The sequence below is a fragment of the Theobroma umbraticum genome, unplaced genomic scaffold (assembly GCF_002168275.2).
Source record: "Theobroma umbraticum cultivar Fairchild unplaced genomic scaffold, ASM216827v3 scaffold_459.0, whole genome shotgun sequence".
NCBI classification, from domain to species: Eukaryota; Viridiplantae; Streptophyta; class Magnoliopsida; order Malvales; family Malvaceae; genus Theobroma; species Theobroma umbraticum.
The window spans coordinates 185736-206654 of NW_018397286.1; the positions used below are offsets into that span (position 1 = coordinate 185736).

Genomic DNA, 20919 nt, shown 5'->3' on the forward strand with positions numbered 1-20919 from the left:
CTTTATAATTCTCTTGTAAGGCCTTTATGTTACATGGGCTTTATTCAATTAGTACTTAATAACTTCTTATTATTGCAGTAACATGAAGAAAAACCTCTATGACTTATAATTATGTAATTAAATATGTATTAAATGACAATATATATTACTAAACCAATCTAATTGGCTTAAGAGCATATACCAACACACTGTCATAAAGCCAGTCATTGTCTAAACTATCATCATGCCATTCATCAGGCCCATCATCTTAATTGCCATCAAATCTATCTTCACTGGTAAGGAACAAATCCTCATTTCCCTCATCAGATGCAGTATTATCCTTAAGCATCGTAGTGTCACCCTCTGACGTCACAACGTTATCCTCAAGTGTCGTATTATCATTTATAAATGGCATTACACCCTCTACAATTTCACCCGGTCGTTGCATTTGTTAGACAGAAGTAAGTAATTGGTTCGATGCACATACTGATCGGAATTGTATAGCCAACTGTTTTGTGAATGTCGTGTGTCTACCAGGCTGCACAAACTCTTGTGCATACGTCAATTGCCATTATTGTGGGTTATGGACCGAATGTTGTGGTATATGTGAAGCATTGTAAATCTCATTTTGATTGAGTTGATTACCATAATGTACAGCTTCTTCATGTGACATAACATTTGTTTGGTGTTCTTTAATCGTGACATAACATTTGTTTGGTGTTCTTTAATCGTGACATACACAGCCGGAATATTACTCTGTTCTAGCAGAATTAATGCAACATCCTTATCGTCTTAAATAATTGGGCGTGCTAGCTCTGCGGGTTTACTAATCAATGCATATAACTCACTCTCGTGAATTTCTGAGTTTACCCCAACAATATTTTCAACTAACTTCATCAAGCCCGTAAATGATAAATTACTTCTAACCCTTTGTATTTGTGACTCACCACCCCTGTAAATGCCATTCACCCACTGATCACCATGTCTTATCACAAGTCACACAATTGGAACCCCCACTAAAATTTTGAAAATAATTGATTTTTCAATCATTTTACACATTACATTTCATGTTCTAAAATTTATCAGTCATGTTGTTACATGCTATGTTTAAAAAATGTTACACGTCATGTTCAAAAATGTTACACGCAAGTTAAAAAAATGCTACATGTCATGTTCAAAAATATTACACACAAGTTCAAAAGTTATCACACACCATGTTCACAGCATGTTACACACCATGTTCAATAAAAATGTTCCATGCTATGTGTTAACACATGTTTTTTTAATATATTTTGTACATGCTATGTGCATTATAGATGCATGGCGTGTAACAATTTTGGGCCATGTTTCTAATCCAAGATATAATTTACCTTGACATCATATCTGCTATAGGGTCTATTTATTGAGGACAATATGGCTGAATGTCTAAAGATAGACCACAGCACAATGACGATGGTGCTCAATAGAGAGTTGACAGAGCTAATACAGTTCAGAGAGCTGATGACGATGGTGCTCAACAAAGAGTTGACAAAGTTGATACAGTTCAAAGAGTTGACAGAAAGAGAGATAAGCAAGCTGAAATAGTTGAGTATTTATTTCTATTTTTACTCTACAGAAGGAGGGGAGATATCGGGAGCTTAATTTGCCAAGAATTTTTAAGGGCATTTTGGTCTACTCATATTTTTTTTTAGGTAAAAACAAATAACTTAATATGGATAGTTGTTTTTGAAATCAACTTACAAAAAAGGCTATTTCTCACAAGTTCCTATTCTTAGAATATCATATGTTTAAAAAAGAAAACAAATAGCAAAGGAAATTTTGTACCAACCAAATAATAAGTTAAATGTTCGGGTATAACTAGTCTATGAAAGCTTGAGAATTGAATCATTTCATTTTTATTTTCCTTATATTGCAGGTATGACGAATTATACGAAGCAGGACAACTCCAGCAATATCAGAAGTACTCGTCGGGAAGAAATGAAAACAAAACAAAACAACGAAAGACGAGCTATATCATGTAGCCAACTGGTTTTGAACGAAGGACTTAACCGCCGCAATTAGCAAGGAAGATTCAGGCAACTCTGCAAACCCATAAAACCCATGAAAGGCATTCGGATACTCAATCGTGTACACTTTTTTTCCACATTTCCTTAATCCTTCCACATATTTTCTCTGCCAATCTTGTAAAGGATCAAACCCGCCGATGAAAACAAGGGTAGGTGGAAACGATAAATGTGAAATATCAACAGAATTTGGCCCAAATACATTCACCGCTGGATGATCCCGGTTGCAGCCTTGTGGCAAGAAAGCCTTCCACATCCAATCTGTGCGCTTCACTGATATTAATGGAGTCCCAACAAGCTTCATCTCCGATTCTGTCCTTTCCTCTCCTCCAAAAAAGGGTTGCAATTCTACAACTCCGACAAGGTTCAGTCGGGAAAATTCATGCTCGCAAGCCTTGAGGGCCACATGATGCGCCAGGTTGCCACCCGCGCTGTCTCCAGCAACAAAGAACTGCTTGATATTGGCAGAAGAAGCTGGAAACCCTTCAAACTTTGGGTTATCAATGAACTTCAAAACCTCAAAACCATCTTCATATTGCGACGGGTATCGATGTTCAGGCGAGAGCCGGTAATTCACGGAGACAACAACAGCAGGAACTTCACGCGCAAGCCTCTTGCATAAGTCATCGTAAACCATTGAATTGGCCGCCATAAACGCAAAACCTCCGCCATGGAAGTAGACTATGATGGGAGTGGTGGCACCATCAGCAGCGGCGGTGTTGGTGTACAGACGGAACCAAAGTTTGCGTGTGTTGTCAACCATGATGTCAGAAGACACGATGCCATGATCAGGCTTCGTTGAAGTTGAAGGAGAGGCTTTGGGGTCGAAAAGTTTCATAAGAGGTCGGTTGACGGCCGTGCTGTCAGAGCTGCAGAATGCATTTACAGAGAAAGAGTGAGCAGCGAGCAGAAGTCTGACTTTGAATGGAAGTTTAAGCGATGCTTTGGTTGTGGTGGACATTTTGAGTTTGCTACAGATGAGATGAGAGGGTTTCAAAGTCAAGAAGATAAGAAGAATTTAAAGGAGTGAAGAACAACGCAGCAGAAAAGGAAAGGGGAGTTAGTGTTACATAGCCCTGGCCGGCCAGTATGATAATATATTTGCTTCGTTGGTGACCGACAGATAGACAGACAGGGCCAGTATTAGTTTTTGCATTTAATTAAGACAAAGGCGAACAACTAACTAGTTTGTTGCTGTTTGTCTCGATTAATACGTCATACGTATAAAAGAAATACCGTTGACGTACGTAGATTCCAAGGTCAACCTAATCAAACCCTTGCATATATAAATGATTGGTATAACTAATTGGTATTCATCTATAAATATAGATTAGTTTTCATTTGTATACGGCTTTGTGGTATAAATAATTGGCCGGCATCTCTAGGAATCTCCAATTTCACAGCTCAAAAAATGAGAAAATACCTCTTTACTATTATCACTACGTTTATTGTAAATAAATATATACATTTGCATCTAAATTAATTTACTGTTTAAATTTTCTCACAATGAGCCATGTAAAATTGTTTCAATTATTTTTTTTTCTCAATCAGAAGATTAAACATATTAACAAATTTAACCTACTTGTTATATTTAAAATTATTTTTATAATTTTATTAAATAAAATTAATAGTCGTGAAAATAGTAATTATTCACGGATGCTAATTCAAAAACATATCTAAAGAGTTTTAATTTAAAAAAAAATCGGTATTTATGAGTTCGAAAATTCCCGCCGCCCACTTGAATAGGATGCTCCGCTGCTTTTCTCCTCTCAGCTCCAAATCGAGACCCAGCGGCAGCCTGACCATTTCCCTCTTCTCTACCACTACTTCAACAGCCGCTCTCCTCCAGAAATGCAAATCTCTTGTCCAAGCCAAGCTCATCCACCAACAGCTCCTCATCCAAGGCCTCTCCCACCGTTTCACTGCCCACCTTATTTCCGCTTACCTTACTCACCATGCCCCTTCCCATTCCCTTTCCCTCCTCCAACGCTTCACCCCTTCTCTCTCTGCCGTCTTCTTCTGGAACTCTCTTATTCGGCGCTCCCTTCACCTCGGCTTTTCCCATGACGTTATCACTCTCTTCCGCAGGATGCTAAGCCTCGGCTGTTCTCCGGACCACTACACCTTCCCTTTTGTCCTTAAGGCCTGCGGCCAGCTTCCCTCCTTCCGCCGTGGAGCAGCTGTTCATGCTGTTGTCTGTGCTACTGGGTTTGAGTTCAATGTCTTTGTTTGTAACGCGCTGGTGGGAATGTACGCTCGGTGTGGTGGGTTGGACGACGCACGACAGGTTTTCGACGAAATGTGTGACCGAGGGATATGTGATGTTGTCTCCTGGAATTCCATTGTGGCCGCTTATATGCAAAGCAGGGATGCGAGGAATGCGGTAGAGTTGTTTCGCAGGATGACTTGTTATTGGGAAATCCACCCAGATGTCGTTAGCCTTGTCAACGTGCTTCCTGCTTGTGCGTCTCTGGCCGAGTCTTTGCATGGTAAGCAACTGCATGGTTTCGCTCTGAGGCTTGGTTTGTTTGAGGACGTTTTTTTTGGTAATGCTTTGGTAGATATGTATGCAAAGTGTGGGATGATGGATGAGGCAAATAAGGTTTTTGAGAGGATGAAGGTGAAGGATGTTGTTTCTTGGAATGCAATGGTTACTGGGTATTCTCAGATTGGTAGGTTTGAGGAGGCTCTGGGGTTATTTGAAAAGATGGGGGAGGAGAAAATCGAGTTGGATGTTGTGACTTGGAGTGCTGTGATTGCGGGCTATGCTCAAAGGGGTCATGGTAATGAAGCATTGGATGTGTTCAGGCAAATGCAACTCTGTGGTTGCAAACCTAATGTTGTTACACTTGTGTCCCTTCTTTCTGCTTGTGCTTTGATTGAAGCATTGGTTGAGGGGAAGGAGACTCACTGTTACGCCATCAAATGTGTTTTGAACTATGATTGGAATGATCCAGGAGAAGATCTCATGGTGATTAATGGTCTAATTGACATGTATGCTAAGTGCAAGAGTACAAATGTGGCTCGTTCCATGTTTGACTCAGTTGCACCAAGTAATAGGAATGTTGTGACTTGGACTGTCATGATTGGTGGATATGCACAGCATGGGGAAGCCAATGATGCATTGAAGCTTTTTTCTGAAATGTTCCAAGAAGATAAGTCTGTGAAGCCAAATACTTTTACTATATGCTGTGCCTTGATGGCTTGTGCTCATTTGGCTGCACTAAGGTTTGGTACGCAGATTCATGCTTATATATTACGCAATTGGTATGAATCTGTGCTGTTGTTTATGAAAAATTGCCTGATAGATATGTATGTGAAATCTGGTGATATACATGCTGCTAGAGTTGTGTTTGACAACATGCAGCAAAGAAATTCAGTTTCTTGGACATCCCTACTTACTGGTTATGGCATGCATGGCTATGGTCAAGAAGCAATCAAGGTTTTTGATGAGATGAGGGCAGCAGGACTTGTTCCTGATGGTATTACCTTTCTTGTTGTGCTCTATGCTTGCAGCCATTCAGGAATGGTTGACCAGGGAATCAGATTCTTCAATAACATGCATAGTGAGTTTGGCGTCATTCCTGGGTTGGAACATTACGCTTGCATGGTTGATCTCTTAGGCCGTGCTGGTCGATTGGGTGAAGCTTTGAAACTTATTCAGAGCATGCCCATGGAGCCAACCGCAATAATATGGGTGGCATTACTTAGTGGTTGTAGGATACATGGAAATGTGGAACTTGGGGAATATGCTGCTAACCAGCTGCAGGAATTGGATTCAGTGAATGATGGGTCATATACACTGCTTTCAAACATATATGCCAATGCCAGGCGTTGGAGAGATGTGGCCAGGATCAGATCTTTGATGAAACATTCAGGGGTCAAAAAGAGACCAGGTTGGAGTTGGGTCCAAGGAAAGAAAGGTACTGCAACCTTCTATGTGGGTGACAGGTCTCATCCACAATTTGAACAAATATATGAACTTCTTGCTGACTTGATTCAACGCATTAAGGCAATTGGGTATGTTCCTGAGATGAACTTTGCACTTCATGATGTGGATGATGAAGAGAAAGGTGATCTTCTTTTTGAACATAGTGAGAAGTTAGCTCTAGCCTATGGCATTTTAACCTCATCTCCTGGGGTGCCTATTCGTATCACCAAGAACTTGCGCATCTGTGGTGATTGCCATAATGCCATTACTTACATATCCTTGATCATTGATCATGAAATCATAATAAGGGATTCAAGTCGCTTCCATCATTTCAAGAACGGATCTTGCTCATGTGGAGGCTACTGGTGATACTGGATTATTGATGACAAGGTGGGTTATTAATTTGTGGTACTTGAAGAGGTCCTAGTATGATTACACAACCATGAAGGATAGTTATACTTTTGAGTCTGCTCTTTCATATAGAGTACAAGGGGTAGCTTGTTATGTTTTAGACTCAAACAACACGATATTAATGCAACTAAGAGGTAGAATTTGTTCTCACATGGTTTTAATGAAGGAACACAGGAAAAAGAAATTTCTATAGCAACACAAGCTTGACATAACTAAGAGGCAGAATTCATTCTCAAATGGGTTTATGAAGAAATACAGGAAATAGCATTTTCTGATTCATTCTGTAACAGAAAGAATAACTTAGTAGAGACAAGGGATACTATTAGACACAATCAATTCAGTTTGTTTCGAAATCAGCAGCTACTTCTGCTTTGTGCTTCCATGCTCCATGTTTGAGGCTCGCTTAACAAGCCAAATTGATTCTTAGCAGAAGGTTCCTGCATGTTTCATTTTGAGGAGATAGAAGATGTTCAACATATAAGTTTCAGTTGAACTCAACAAAGGGTGAATCGCCATTTTGAAGATGTCTAACTAGTAAACCATGAAGATATGCAACAAATGAGGTGGATTGGGTGTGGCAGGAGGAAAACCAAACTTATTCTCAGAGATTGACTTTATTGTGTCAAATCAACCACTATTGATTTGAGAATGCAAGGTCCTCAAAGACTTTGAGAATGCAATGTTAGGTGAGATGATTTGCAATTGGAGAAAACCTGCATAAATGTTCATGGTTGTTCCCAAATCAAGGTTATTGCAAGGAGTAGGGCTTAATTTTATGAAATTTTGTAAAGGCAAGTGAGTGGTCACCTCTAGACTGATTGCTAATGTGCTTTAGCAAAATGTTCAAAGGTATCAATCTCAGATTTGAAGCATAAGGTAAGTTCTTATCAGAAGAAGGATTATGCAAGAAGTAAAATTCTTTTGTTGTTGATGTAATTTCTAATGTTTAAACTTATTTCTTATCTTTTCTCAAGGCTCTGCTTATAACTAATTTGTTTTGATAAGTATTGTTTCTGGTTTTTAATGATCCTCTTCATTAGAGAACTACTTAGTCATCAACCCTGCAGGGTGTTGTTGCACTATCTGGCCTAACCAGCATAAATCGTAACCAGTGGATGAGACAGGGAGATCTGGGCCAACTGTTAGAGTAACCTCCGTGTCAAAAAAGGAAAGAATCAAGGTACATGTACAAGTATTTTTGTTTTCCTTTCTTTGAGGGTTTCATATAAGAAAGTCTTGTGTGACCGTTAGGGGAGAGCAGCGGTCGGTTGGAACCGCCCAACCGACCGAAATCGACTGTTATTGTAACCGTCGGTTGTGCCGATCGGCCTCGTCGGCTGATCGGCTCGATCGTCGGGGGGAATCCTTCCCCCCCCGAACCGACCGAAAAATCGACAACACTATGCTACCCATGAGTCCCCGCCCGGCTGCCCTGGCTCCTGCTGACCCTAGTACTTCCCCCGAACCCCCCGAGACCCCGACTCCCGCTGACCCTAATTTCTCCCTCCCAACCCGCCGACCTCAGAAAATCCCCCTCCCAAAGTCCCAATCTCTCCCCACACCCCATCACCTGATTTCCCGCCGGGCGCCCCCCTCCCCTAGTCCCCTACTGCCCCGGCCCCTCGACCTGATTCCCCTCGGCCCCCCTCCCACGAGGCCCGAACTCCCGATTCCCCCGGCCCCCTCCCACGGGTCCCCTCCCACGACTCGAGATTCCCCCGGCCCCCTCCCCATGAGTCCGATCCGCCCCCCCCCCCCCAACTCAAGTCCAGAAATTTCCTCCCCTCGGTGACTACGAGTCCAGGACTTAATTCCCCTTCACCCTTGCTTTTGCTTATCAGTCTTCCATTCTTCAACTCAAGGTAAAATTGAAAATTTTTATTTTATTGTTAGTTATTTTGTGATTATTATGTAGATTGTCAATTAAAATAATTAATAATATCTTAAATCATAGTCCAATTTAACCTATTTTAGCCCATAAATTATAATCTAATTTAACCCATTTTAGCTCATAAATTATAGCCCAATTTAACCCATTTTAGTCCAAGTCAACTTAAGTCAACCCATTAATTTTATCACCAAAAACCGACCGAAACCGACCGAAACCGACATTCAAAAAAACCGACCGAAACCGACTTTATAATATGGCAGTTCGGTCGGTTATATCTCAAAAATTTTTAGTCGGTTTTCCTCAAATTGACCAAAAACCGACCGAACCGACCGATACTTTCCCCTAGTGACCGTCTAACAAGGCTTCTTATATGAAAGCCGTATATTATCAGGTTAAACTCTTGGTATTACTAGTAATAAGAATTGGTCATCAAGGATAAAGCTCACAGAGTCATCTGTTTCAACTTGGTGGTGCATGGTAAGAGCTGAGGGCGCACATATATTATGATAACTTATCATCTCTTATTTATACTGAATGGAAGCTACCATCTATTAAAGATGATTCCTTTTGATAAATATAACATTATATTTATAAATAAGAGAAAGCTCAATGATGAAAGTTCTACACCTTATGATAAATATAACATTCACATCAATAATTTAATTTATTTTCTCGAATTTATTATAATGTATCTGTTTAGTTTTTTGAATTGCACATAAGATAAAAGAACAAAGAACATGATACATTTTCGAGTTTGGTTGCCCTTTATTGCTCATGATGATGTGGATGTATTGAAAAGAAATGAACGAAAAGCTAATTCTATGGAGGGTGAGAGGCCGAATTTGTCCTATTCGTTGTAATGGTACCTCACTTGTTTGCAGATTGCTTTTGTATGAAATCTTTCACATTCCCCATGAACAAACCAGTCTCTGGCAATCCTGGAACACCATAGAAAGAGTGGATAGCATTTGGATACTCAATCAAATATGCCTCTTTCTCACACTTCTTCAACCCCTCATAGTACCTAATTTGCCAGTCGTGTAATGGATCAAGCCCTCCAACAAACACAATTGTTGCCGGAAACTTCAACCTGGAAATATCAACTGATTTTGGCCCAAAGATATTTGAGGCTGGATGGTCTCGGTCTGACCCTTGAGGCAAAAATGCATTCCACAGCCAATCTGTACCCTTCACTGAAAGGACGGGGCCATCAACAAGTCTGATTTCGGATTCTGTTCTTTCTTCTCCGCCAAAGAAAGGCTGTATTGCTATTAGTCCTATGACCTTCATGTTTCTTAACTCATACTCACAGGCTTTGACAGTCACATGATGCGCCAGGTTGCCCCCGGCACTGTCCCCAGCGATGAAACACTGGTTTAAATTGGCATACAACGGAAAACCTTCCAAGTTGGTGTTGTTAATATCGATGAACTTTAAGACATCAAAGCCATCTTCATATTGACAGGGATATCTATACTCTGGGGACAACCGGTAGTTGACAGATATAATCACTGCTCCAGTTTGCTTAGAAAGCCTTCGACAAAGGTTATCACAGCCTACTGAACCTGCAGACATGTATGCAAAGCCTCCACCATGAAAGTAAACAATAACTGGCACATTGGTGGTGGAGGTGGAGGGGATGTAAAGGCGGAACCAGAGGTTACGGGTGGGATCAACCATGGTATCGAAGCTTTTGACACCATCGAGGGGTTGTTTGGAAGGAGGAGCTTTGAAGTCGAAGAAGTTCATGATGCGACGGTTGATGGTGCCATCGCAGCGGCGAGAGAATTTGACCCCGAAGCCAATCATGAACCTGTAGAATCGCTCTTTCCAAGACACATCTGGCAATATTGAATTTGTATTCTTGGACATTTTTGTAGAGAAATTGATACCACAAAATTCTACGTTAAATACACTTTCTGTCTGTCTCTCTCTCTCTACATATATATAGCTTTGAGCTTTGTATTTCTATGATGAGGTTCGGCTGAGGACAGAAACATATAAACGCAAAGAGCTTAGAGTGGAAGGTGGAGTGCTGGACCAAATTATATAATAAGCACCATTCAATTAGACTTATTGGTATTATTTCTACCACATCTTCTCGAAGACCATTCTCTGTTTTTTCCTATTTCCATACGAACTCGTGCATTGCATGGTGAGGCTGCTATCCTTGTATAAAGAGACAGAAGAGTGCCAACAAAGGTTTTGGTGAGTCGTCCCAACATTCTTCTTTTGTTTTTCTCTACCTAACCAATAAACTAAACAAAGAGTGAAATTTTACATAATTTTTAAATGATCATTAGTTTAAAAGATTCAATCTTTTAATTGGTAAGCCGGTAAGATTTTAATATCATAACCCACTTTTACTTTATAAAAGTGTCAACATTAAAAATTTTAAATCATGAACCACTCGTCTGAGTTACAAAATTAATCTAAAATTTTTTAAAAAATCTGGTTAAAAAAAATAGTAAAATATTACATTAATTTTATTATTACTTTTTAAATTTTAATTTGAATAACATTAAGATCAAAGGTTTTTTTCTTTAAATTTGGTAAAAGCACATCAAGAGTAGTAGATGACATTGTGAACATTGAAGAGATAAGAGTGCCAGTCATGCATATGGATAAAATGAAAACAGAGTTAAAAGAGTGAAGTTGAAGCCTGGAGATTAAACTGCTTGAAATTGTCTCGGTTTGATCGATGTACAATCAATGCAATGCAATGCATTACAGATTTTACCAAGAGAATTGAAGCAAACGATATGGAGAAAATTTTAATATATAATAAAATCACAGGGTGGGAGCCCTTTCAGCAGATCCTGCAATGACTGTGAGCAAGTTGTTGCCGAAAGGATCACTGAGATGTTTTGCAAGGTTCTCGACGGGACCTTCTCCGGTGACATAAGCTTGGAAGTAGAAACCCAGCATGGCGAACATTGCCAGTCTACCATTTTTAATCTCCTTTACCTTCAGCAGTGCAGCCTGGTCGGGATCCTTGGCAAGCCCAAGTGGGTCAAATGGACCACCAGGGTGAAGCTTGTCCTCCAAATCCTACATCATCATCAGAAGACGATCAGACTCAATTAAATTATGAAACCAATTTCCAACTTGGTGTTAATTAATCCCAAATGAGTATATACCAAGACATTAACGATTCTGTAATACTCAGCACCACCAACAAGAATGATCTCGGCAATGACAGCAACGATGAGATTGATAGGGATGTTCTTCCCGAAGTAGTTCAAGGTGTTACCGTCGAGAAGAAGAGCTCCAGTCTGTATGCAACAGGCAGCGAGTCACCCAACAAATTACAGAATAATATTAACTATATTATATGAACAATTAACAAAAGCTGAAATACATGCAAATGAATTTTAAACCTTGAACCAAACGGCTTCAGGGCCGCAGTTGGCACCAAATTTGTTGAAGGCTTCAGGGATGATGAACCCAGCAGCACCAAGCATTGCCCATCTAGCGTGTATCAACTCATATGCTTGATATCTGCACTCAAATCCCAAGCTCAACTCAGTAACAGACAAACTAATACTGCATTTTGTTTGGTAGGAAAGAGAAAAACTTACTGTACGGTGCGCGAGTCTAAGTTTAAAAAGAAGCAAAACTTACTTGGCAAAGTTTTCTGGCTTCTTGCTCAGACCAAAGGGATCGTATCCATAGCTACAAGAACGTACACATAAAAGCAGAGCAATCCGTCATAAATTTAGTCATATATAAATCATACGCTACTAGTAGTATGCTACTATACTACAACATTTTGCAGGTGGAGGTGGAACTCACTCTCCGGGAACTTCTCCGGTCAAGTATTCTGGGATCTCTGATCTGTCTAAGAGCCCTTCCGGCAAGAAGATCCTTCTGTCGGGACCTGATAATTAATATAAAATAAATGCTTGAATATTTACACATTATATGCAGCAAATCAAAGCGGAGATATGAACAATTAATTTGCTTCCACTGCACTTACCGTACCACTTGGCCAGCTCTTCATCAGCTGGGGAGACAGAAACAGTCTTTGCCTTGGCAGGTGCGGCCTTCTTCTTGGAGAAAAGAGCTACGGTCTTAAAGGAGGCAGCGTTTGATGCTGTAGGAGCCGATGACCTAGCGGCAGCGGAGAAGTTGAGAGGGTTTCCGAGCATTTCGGAGACGCCGAGGGAGGCAGCAGCGGTGGAGGCTGCCAATGAGGCCATCTTGGTGGTTGGGTTTGGCTTACAAAACTAGGAAGAAGTAGTAAAAGTGGTGGAGAACAATAGAGGGAGAGGGGAATGAATATAGTAGCCATAAGGTAGAAGTGGTGGATGTGGAGATGCCACTTAGGATTGAGGTTCACGTGTTGTGATTGGTTGGCTGTGGAACATATGATATCTGAAGCTGGAATATGATAGGATGGCCTTTCTGACGTGGCAGATCATGATGCTGACGTGGAATGCTCCTGAACCCTTTGAAGATTGCCATGTATTCTGGTTCTGGATAACATTGTCCTATCTCATTGATCCCTTTGTTTGTGTGGATGAGGGGAATGGTGAAACTCAACCATATTCTGCTATTACAATCAAACTGCTTCCCTTACAAATCAAACTCTCACTCATTCTCATTTGTTATTTTTATTATTTATTAAAATATGCTTCCGCAATGATTTTTTTTTTTATGTAGATTTTGGAATAAAATTATGGTATACACTTATATCATTCTATTCTATATCACCTTTTTAAGGCTCAAATAGAAGATTTCAAATAATTCTAAATTAATATATAACTTGCATTGAAAAGGGATGAGAGAGTAAAGGTTTGAGCATAAACGAGGGAATACTTCACCAAGTAAAGAAATGGACAATGCATAACAATTTGAAGCCTGAATCCATCCATTTGACTCAAGGGCATTCAAACCCACTTCACTAAACCAGTAGAATTAACACCTTCTAACATGCATTTACATGAAATTATTATCACTATTATTTTTTTAATGTAACTCAAAGACCCAATAGTCCTCTATGTACCCAAAATAAATATTAAATTGTTTACAAATATGGGAAGTAAATACATTTTTTACTTTTGTACCCAAATACACATACACATATACAGGGAACATTAAACCTTATATATACAAAAATGGTGTATAACTGTGCTAGCAGGTGAGATGGTGAATTTCATCCATCCACGTTTTTATGCAACCAACATGAGTCCTTTTAATCACTGACATCATACATCAAAGACAACTTCAATTCATCTTCTCCACTTGTCCATTTCCCTTGAAGCTGCTATGGCTAGCTTCTTGGTATTGATCACAAGCTCATCAATAAGAGCACCAATTTCATCCCTGATGATAAGAGAGAAAAGAAAATTGATAATCATGAATTCCTAAAATTCTGATTCACAAAAACTTTTGGTTTGCAAATTAAGGAGTCCTGCAATTTTATGATTAGAATCAACGAACTAATATTTATATTTCATTTGAATTTAATGTTCTTTTACTTTTACCAAAGAGATTATAATGATCTTTTAAAAAATTTTATTTTGATTACACTCTGATACATGTTTCTTTTACGTCCACACCCTCCTCACAAAGACAAATTTCCAACTTCATCCCCTGCTCCCAATTATCTCCAAACCAAAGTAAAACCTCTAAGCCTGTCTTCATAACCTTAAACTCCAAACACTTAAAATATTCAAAAACCTGTTTCACTAACAGAGATAATAAGTTTATAAATCAACATATTGCTCTGCTAGAAATTAGAGTAACATAGTTATTTTCCACAATCAAAAGCATGCATTTCAATCCATTTAAAAGCTTACTAGTATTGCATTTATTGACATTTTGACGAGACTAAGAGTTATTTGATAACATGGATCCTATAGAAATGAACAACTTAGAAAGATAAAACAGAAACAAAAATAAAAGGAAAATCTACTCACTGTGCAGGAAGATGCTGGTGGCCAAACAGCTTTCCGACATTAGAATATGTACGGTGCTCACCATAAGCGATGCCCCTCCCAACACCATAGCCAAATCCTAAACCAATCCCACATCCAGCACCAAAACCAAAACCAACTTGCAAGCCAGGAATTCCAGGACCAAAGCCCGCACCTAATAAGAAAAACCATTCAACGCTTTGCATATCATCATACAAGACATTGAAGTAAAATAATATCAGAATAAAAAAATAAATAAAACTGCAGCTTTCGGTCCATGCAATCTATGAATAGGAAGCACAAAAGACTCATTGGAACATAATGGTCTTAACAAATTAACAGGAGAGGGAGAAATCTAGCAGTAAAACTAGTCTTCCAACTTTCCAAAAGCACAAACGACAACCAGCATCTCTGTCTATGACAAAATAATTCTAAAATATCTAACCTTTTCAAACTAATGCAACTACTAGATTAATCAATAGGGATGTTTACTTAGACTACATCTTAGGGGTCTCTCCAAGACAAATTAAAACACGACAATTAAGAATCAAAGATAATTAACACCAATTGCTTGACCTTCAGCAACAGAAATTCTTAAACAAGGGCTTTGATCAATTAGTTACACATGCCTATACACATAATATCTCAATAGCAAAGGCTTGACAAAATGTTATTCCTCTCAAGCCGGAAGAAAGAAGCAATGGGCATTAACTCAACTGAACAGCTTGCTAAAGAGCACTGGATTTATTTAGCTTCGTAAACAAATGAGCATTACTCAAATCAACAAACCAATGATCACTGGATTTGTTCATCCATTTTTTTAAGGGTTTAAAGCATGCCACTTGGTGGTTGGTACTGGTTTTAAACCCTGACCCTGAGCAGAAGGAGTTCATGCAGTTAAAAATTTCAGTTCAAAGTTTATTTGTGTCAAGCATCGGCTAACTGTCGCTAATTTCAAACATATAACCTCTTTTTCTCAACAGGAAAGCAGGAAGGATCATTTAACACAATAAAAACAGCAACGAAAAACGAAATGAGGAGACAAATTTGTGGAAAGGGTTTTGGTGGGATTGAGTAAGGAACGAGGGGAATACCTCCAATGAGGCCGAGGCCGAAGCCGAGACCACAGCCAGCGCCGAGTCCAAAAGCAGGACCAACCTTGCCCACATCCTTGAGTTTAAGCTGCGGGAGTTTCCATATCAAACCCCTTTCCCCATCCTCCACCGCCACCGCTTCTCTTCTCCGCCTCCTGCCGTTGCCGTTGCTGTTCATTTCTATTCTTCACTATCTATCGTGTTGGGGAGTTGGAATCTCTGCCAGCTCTGGCCCTTTTACGTTGGAATCGTCTCCTTTCCTCTCCTCTCCCCTCCCCTCCGGTTCACTTCCAGTTTGGATTTTGGCAAATGGGCGGGTCAATTTTTCGGGTCCAGATTTATTGGATTTGGCCATTTGGGGCGTTATTTCGGTATTTATTTTTTATTTTAAAAATTAAATTTAAATTGAATAAAATAAATTGCATCCTTAAGTGATATCCAAGTAATCTTTTATGCTATATTTTTTCTCCAAATTCTAATTTAATTGCTTGTAAATAATGCAATATCTTTTCTTTAAAAGCTTTAATTGTTTCATTTTCACATCACTTTGTTTATTCAAGATATCTTCTTACTTTGCGCATCATTTGTAATTTTTTAAATATAATATTAAAAGTAATGTTATAGACCCGAGACTCGTAACTCAGGACCGAGATTGAACGGGTCATCGTTCGACCCGGTTCTGATAACCATACTTTATCAGCCAGAGAAATACAAATATAGAAGGAAAATATATAATGGAAGGGAAGGTGTTACTGCTTTGTTTCCATTGGTGTAAACGATGCTTTACAAGCTATGTTTAAATCCCAACATCAAACACTCATTGCACATTACAGGCCTCTTCACCTTGGATATAGAGGGGGAGAGCAAAAGGAAGAAGAAGGGGAGCCTCCTAAGCCTTTTTATAATTGCAGAAAGAGATGCTTCACAACCTACATATTTCTCGCTCGGCTTTTTTACCTCATCAATTCGAAAGCAGATGGCACGTCATGCAACGGGTGACCCTTCTGGTTTCTTTCGATGATCCTCCGTGCAAGGGGAACCTGCTTCCCAACTACAAAGATGAATGCCTTACCTTTTCCCCCTGCTCCTCTGGCAGTTCTTCCGACACGGCGTACATATTCACTTGGATCACGAGGGAAGTCAAAGAGTACAACATGATCCACACCAGCAAAGTCTATTCCACGTGATGCTCTGCCATAAATTTTAGAACATATTTTCAATGAAATGGGAAGGAGGCAGAGGCTTTATCTTCATAAAGCACAGCTAATGAAGTAGGAAAAAAAAAATAACACAAAAACACTCGATCTTTTATTTTATTTGGACAGTGGGAACACTACCTATCAGTGCAAACCAAAATCAAAGATTCTCCTCCAGGATGAGATTGGGTGAATTCCTTCATGTTTACAAGGCGTGTTTCTTGTGCCAGAGCAGCATGAAATGGTAGGACTCGCACATGAGCTCCCCTCCTATCAAAACGTTTTAATACATTCTCAACTTTTCTGCAGGTGTCAATCTGTTAATGGAGAAGGAAAATGTCAAAATAGGATGGAGTCTAAAATTAGCTTATCAAGAAAATGAAAGAGAGGTTTTCCTTCCATTCAAAATGATCATATCATACGTACCTTGTTACAGAAAACAATCGTTTTGCAAACTGGACTTTCTTCCACAAGCTTCAGAAGAGCATTCTTCTTGTTGAAGAATGCTGTATCTGGAGTTTTTAAAGTCCCTTCTCCACTGCAATCTACAAGAACCTGGACATGCAACTTTGATTTTAACATTCATTACAGAGTAATAAACATTTATTTAGTAGTTTAGCCTAATAATAATTAAAATGATAATGATAATAAAATAAAGAAACAAACTGGGTAAAAACAAACAAGCAAAGAAATGAAAACCCACCTCCTCAAGACCGGAGCTAATGTGGTGCATGCCAGGTCCCATGATCACTTTAGTATCGGGAAAAGCTTCAATCAGCTTGTTGTATATGTCTACGGGCAAAGTTGCAGTCACAAATAGATATTGTGTTATAATAGGTGAGGAATCTATTAAACTTTGCAATGCAACCTTGAAATCCTCATCCTTAAAAAGTATATCCACCTCATCAAACACAGCACTGCAATACAAGCAATTAAGTACAGCTTAGTTTTGGCACAACTATATGTTAAAATTGAGTTATGCTAGGTCTTTCGATAATAGTAATAATAATTAAACAACTGCTTTCCCTTCGCATTATCATGCTATAGATGAAGCAATTTTTAAGGAAATTCAACTTACCTTCTAAGATTTGCTAATTGCAGGAAGCCTTCTTTAATTAGGAACATGAAACGACCTGGTGTTGCTATTAAAATGTCAGCACCTTGCTCTAGATTTTCCAGTTGCGTTTTTTGTCGAAAACCACCTGTCACAACCATAGATCGAAATGGGACCCCAAATTTTGACATTGATCGACAACTACTCAAGACCTACAAAAGTCAAACCTGCATTAAGCAACTGCTATATTGCCATGGAGAGGTTCTGACAATATTGCATATACAAAATTGCATAGCTGCCAACATATTCAATTTTCAATCAAGCAAGGTGTGCTGAGCTTTCTACATGATGAATTTCTCTGGAGTCTCAAATAAGCAATTTCACTCCTTAGGTTTAACAACTTGATATCACTCCACAAGTGGAGTAACTACAGTGAAAGCTAATTCAATGGTTTGTGTAATTGCACTGTTTCCCATATATGTTGAAACAGTAGAGAAGAATTACGCCATGAGTGAACTAACAAAAAATTGTCATCGGAGAAAAGCAAACCTGTTGCAACAAGTAATTTTCAATCACCACATTTACCAAAGTCATACCCAGAGCCAATAGATACATTCAAGGATATAAAGGAAACTCATCAATCATCATCACAAATCAAATATGTATAAAAGAAAGCATTAATCATAAACCCAGTGGGCCTGTTGTCCAAAACTCTTAAGGATCCGATGATCTAACCAACCAATTGGCAAGCATATCCAATATGCATAATGCCATTATTCAATCTTGACTTTCTGATACCATAGTAAAAGTTCCATACGCAGAAGGTACTCAACCTATATCCAGAACATATTGAGAATGTAAATACCAGACTGACAAGTGACAACATAATGCATGGCTAACGTCATATTGTTTGAAGCAGCAAAGAGAAGATGACATCAAAATGAAAATAAGAAAAAATACCATGAGGCAACAGTATTGAGTGGATTCAATTGAGTGGGCACAACAGAAACTGACCTGAGAAGCCAACTCGGCAGTTGGTACAATTATAACTGCTCGAGGGCTACCCGAGGAGGACTTGCTAAACCCTTGGAGTTCTTCTTCCCTAAGATGCTGAATCACAGGTATAAGATATGCCAATGTCTTCCCTGAGCCACTTTGATCAGCTATAATGCAGCTCTGTCCCTCAAGAACAGGTCTAAAAGCCATAGCCTGCGGGAATTCAAGATTTTTATTTCCTATGCTGAATGGTTTTTGACAAAACAAAGCAATAATTTCACTAATTAATGTTGATATGATACATCCAAAAGCAAATTAAATCTTAAGACATGAGAAAACAAACTCTGTACACTGTTTATTGGACCAGTTGTCATGAAAAATTATAAATATACCTGAATATGTGAAGGGCGCACAAAAAGCTGTTCCTTTAAAGATTTAATCATGTATTCACTGCAACCCAAATCTCTAAAGGTTTTTCGACTAAAAAAGTCACCTCCCACAGACAGCTTACGATGTTTCTTTAGGAGGTCAGGTGATTTCATTTTGCGCTTATGAATGGAGCCCCCATCACCCCATCCACGTAAGTGAGCAGCAGAACCTCCACGAAATGAACCCTCTGGTTCAGCATTTTTGGGGTAAGACTCATGAGATTTATCAAGCGCTTGAATAGAATCAGCTGATAAATCAGAGTTCTCAATGTGGTTTTCCGTATCGGTACTTTGGCAAGTCTCTTTGAGTTCTTTAGATAAGAAAACCCTTGAAACACCTCTTTGACGGCTCTGTGCAACCAATTCATCATCATTGGTGCTTAGTTCTTGCTTCATCCGAGAAGTCCTCTCGACAAGGGCTTTTACTCTTTTTGCTTTAAGTCTTCCAAACCCCGCAGTCAATCTCTTTGTACCTGGCTCTGCAGAACACTTGCCAGTGACTGCCGTCACAGGTTCATCATCTGCGAAATTATGAAAGTAAAATCTTAAGGTTGAGAATCAGAGAACAAAGCAGTGCATGCCAAGAGCAACATTCAGCAATGAACAGTGTGGAAAGATAACATTTTAAAGTGATGGAATCTGGTGTATATCTAGTGGGAATAAACAGGGTACCTTACCCTGCACGTTAGAGGTGAAAAGATGAGAATAATCCAATATCACTAAAAGGGAAATGCTAGATACACATTATGAAGTTGCATTTTAATCTAAAGCAATTTCATTCTCATTGTCCACTATTAGGTCGTCAATATTCTCTGAAACAGAGATTAATTTCATCCATACTCCAAGAATAGGTAAACGAATCATCTTCAAATGGATTACTTGTCTATGGGTTGAAACATGTACTCCAAATTAGCAACCATACCTCAGTGAGTGATGTGCAAACTGAATAAGGCAGTAACAAGTTAGGTTCAAAAGGAAGGTCAGCATCACTGGGGTACCTTGAATATATGGATTCAAGGCAAATCCATTTCCATCTAAGTAAGCAAGTCCTTTCCTTCTAATTTTGCATATGCTTTTTGGTAACATAAGCTAGAATGCTATAACAAAATATTCGAAATGCTCCATTTCAATTTTGCACTAGAAAAGTTTCTAGTCAAATGTGATTGAACCGTATGCTCAATCATAAAGAATTTGAAAAAGGCACGAGGAATAACGTGATTAAAGTTTAATGGTGCAGCTTGTTTTAAGGAAAACAAGCAAAAGAGATAGCTAATTAGACGTTGAAGGATACACGAAGAGAGAGTGCGGGTGAGTAGGGCCTGGAATCAAAGACCAAAGATAGAACATTAGAAGCGGCAAAAGAACCTGGTGGATTAGGCGAGAGGCTCCAATCAGAATGAGGAGAGAGTAGGTGGTTGGGGTCAGTTCCGCCGCAAACAATGAACTGTTTGGGGTAAGCACCCGATGTTTCAATGGAGGTGCTTGTAAACCAACGTCTAACTTGCACCAAACTATGCATAGGAGGGCGCCATTTCCATCCCAATGGAGTTCCTACTGGGAACGGGATTGGGTGACCATTCGCCAACATTTGCCTCTATTTTCCCTCCAAATATCACACCGCTTCGCCCCGTCACAGGATAATAATGAACGGAAAAGATACTTCAATCGCTGCTAAATGTCCGGGAATCACATCAACAGCTAATCAATCCCCTCCGGTCCGGCCTACCTCGAGCTGGGTTTGGGCTTCAGGCTTGTAGCCGCGACATGCGGTCCAATCTGAAAATATGCTCTTAGAATTTGGACTTATGTTATTTTAAAAAATTTGTAATATATACACTAGAATTTTTAATTTAATTTTTATTTTCTTAAAAATATGGCTTTTGATATATAGAAATAGTTTTTCAATATGTTAGAAGAGTTCTTTTAATAAAATAATTATTTACTAATTACTGACA

General features: G+C 39.2%; 4 protein-coding genes and 2 pseudogenes across 4 annotated transcripts; 1 reads left to right on the plus strand and 5 right to left on the minus strand.

Annotated features, from left to right (window-relative positions):
- Positions 1-1890: 1890 nt before the first annotated feature.
- Positions 1891-3033, minus strand: LOC110428519 (putative carboxylesterase 18 pseudogene; annotated as a pseudogene).
- Positions 3034-3753: 720 nt separating this feature from the next.
- LOC110428510 (Tetratricopeptide repeat (TPR)-like superfamily protein) lies at positions 3754-7388 on the plus strand. The gene has a single exon (XM_021444354.1). It carries the CDS (start codon positions 3754-3756, stop codon positions 6340-6342), a length of 2589 nt encoding a protein of 862 aa, XP_021300029.1. The 3' UTR covers positions 6343-7388.
- Positions 7389-8246: 858 nt separating this feature from the next.
- LOC110428511 (putative carboxylesterase 18 pseudogene) lies at positions 8247-10504 on the minus strand (annotated as a pseudogene).
- A 412-nt stretch (positions 10505-10916) lies between these two features.
- On the minus strand, positions 10917-12547 carry LHCB5 (light harvesting complex of photosystem II 5). Its single transcript, XM_021444357.2, has 6 exons — positions 12255-12547; positions 12071-12155; positions 11900-11950; positions 11656-11776; positions 11416-11550; positions 10917-11326 (listed from the first exon to the last, which is right to left on the minus strand). The coding sequence occupies exons 1-6, from the start codon at positions 12475-12477 to the stop codon at positions 11066-11068; spliced, it is 876 nt and encodes a 291-aa protein (XP_021300032.1). The 5' UTR covers positions 12478-12547; the 3' UTR covers positions 10917-11065.
- Positions 12548-13153: 606 nt separating this feature from the next.
- On the minus strand, positions 13154-15471 carry LOC110428517 (glycine-rich protein). Its single transcript, XM_021444360.2, has 3 exons — positions 15291-15471; positions 14200-14371; positions 13154-13603 (listed from the first exon to the last, which is right to left on the minus strand). Exons 1-3 carry the CDS (start codon positions 15466-15468, stop codon positions 13510-13512), a joined length of 444 nt encoding a protein of 147 aa, XP_021300035.1. The 5' UTR covers positions 15469-15471; the 3' UTR covers positions 13154-13509.
- Positions 15472-15999: 528 nt separating this feature from the next.
- Positions 16000-20686, minus strand: LOC110428509 (DEA(D/H)-box RNA helicase family protein). The gene is made up of 8 exons (XM_021444353.2): positions 20330-20686; positions 18929-19485; positions 18555-18749; positions 17565-17752; positions 17190-17403; positions 16913-17041; positions 16628-16803; positions 16000-16481 (listed from the first exon to the last, which is right to left on the minus strand). Exons 1-8 carry the CDS (start codon positions 20550-20552, stop codon positions 16244-16246), a joined length of 1920 nt encoding a protein of 639 aa, XP_021300028.1. The 5' UTR covers positions 20553-20686; the 3' UTR covers positions 16000-16243.
- Between the last annotated feature and the right edge of the window lie 233 nt (positions 20687-20919).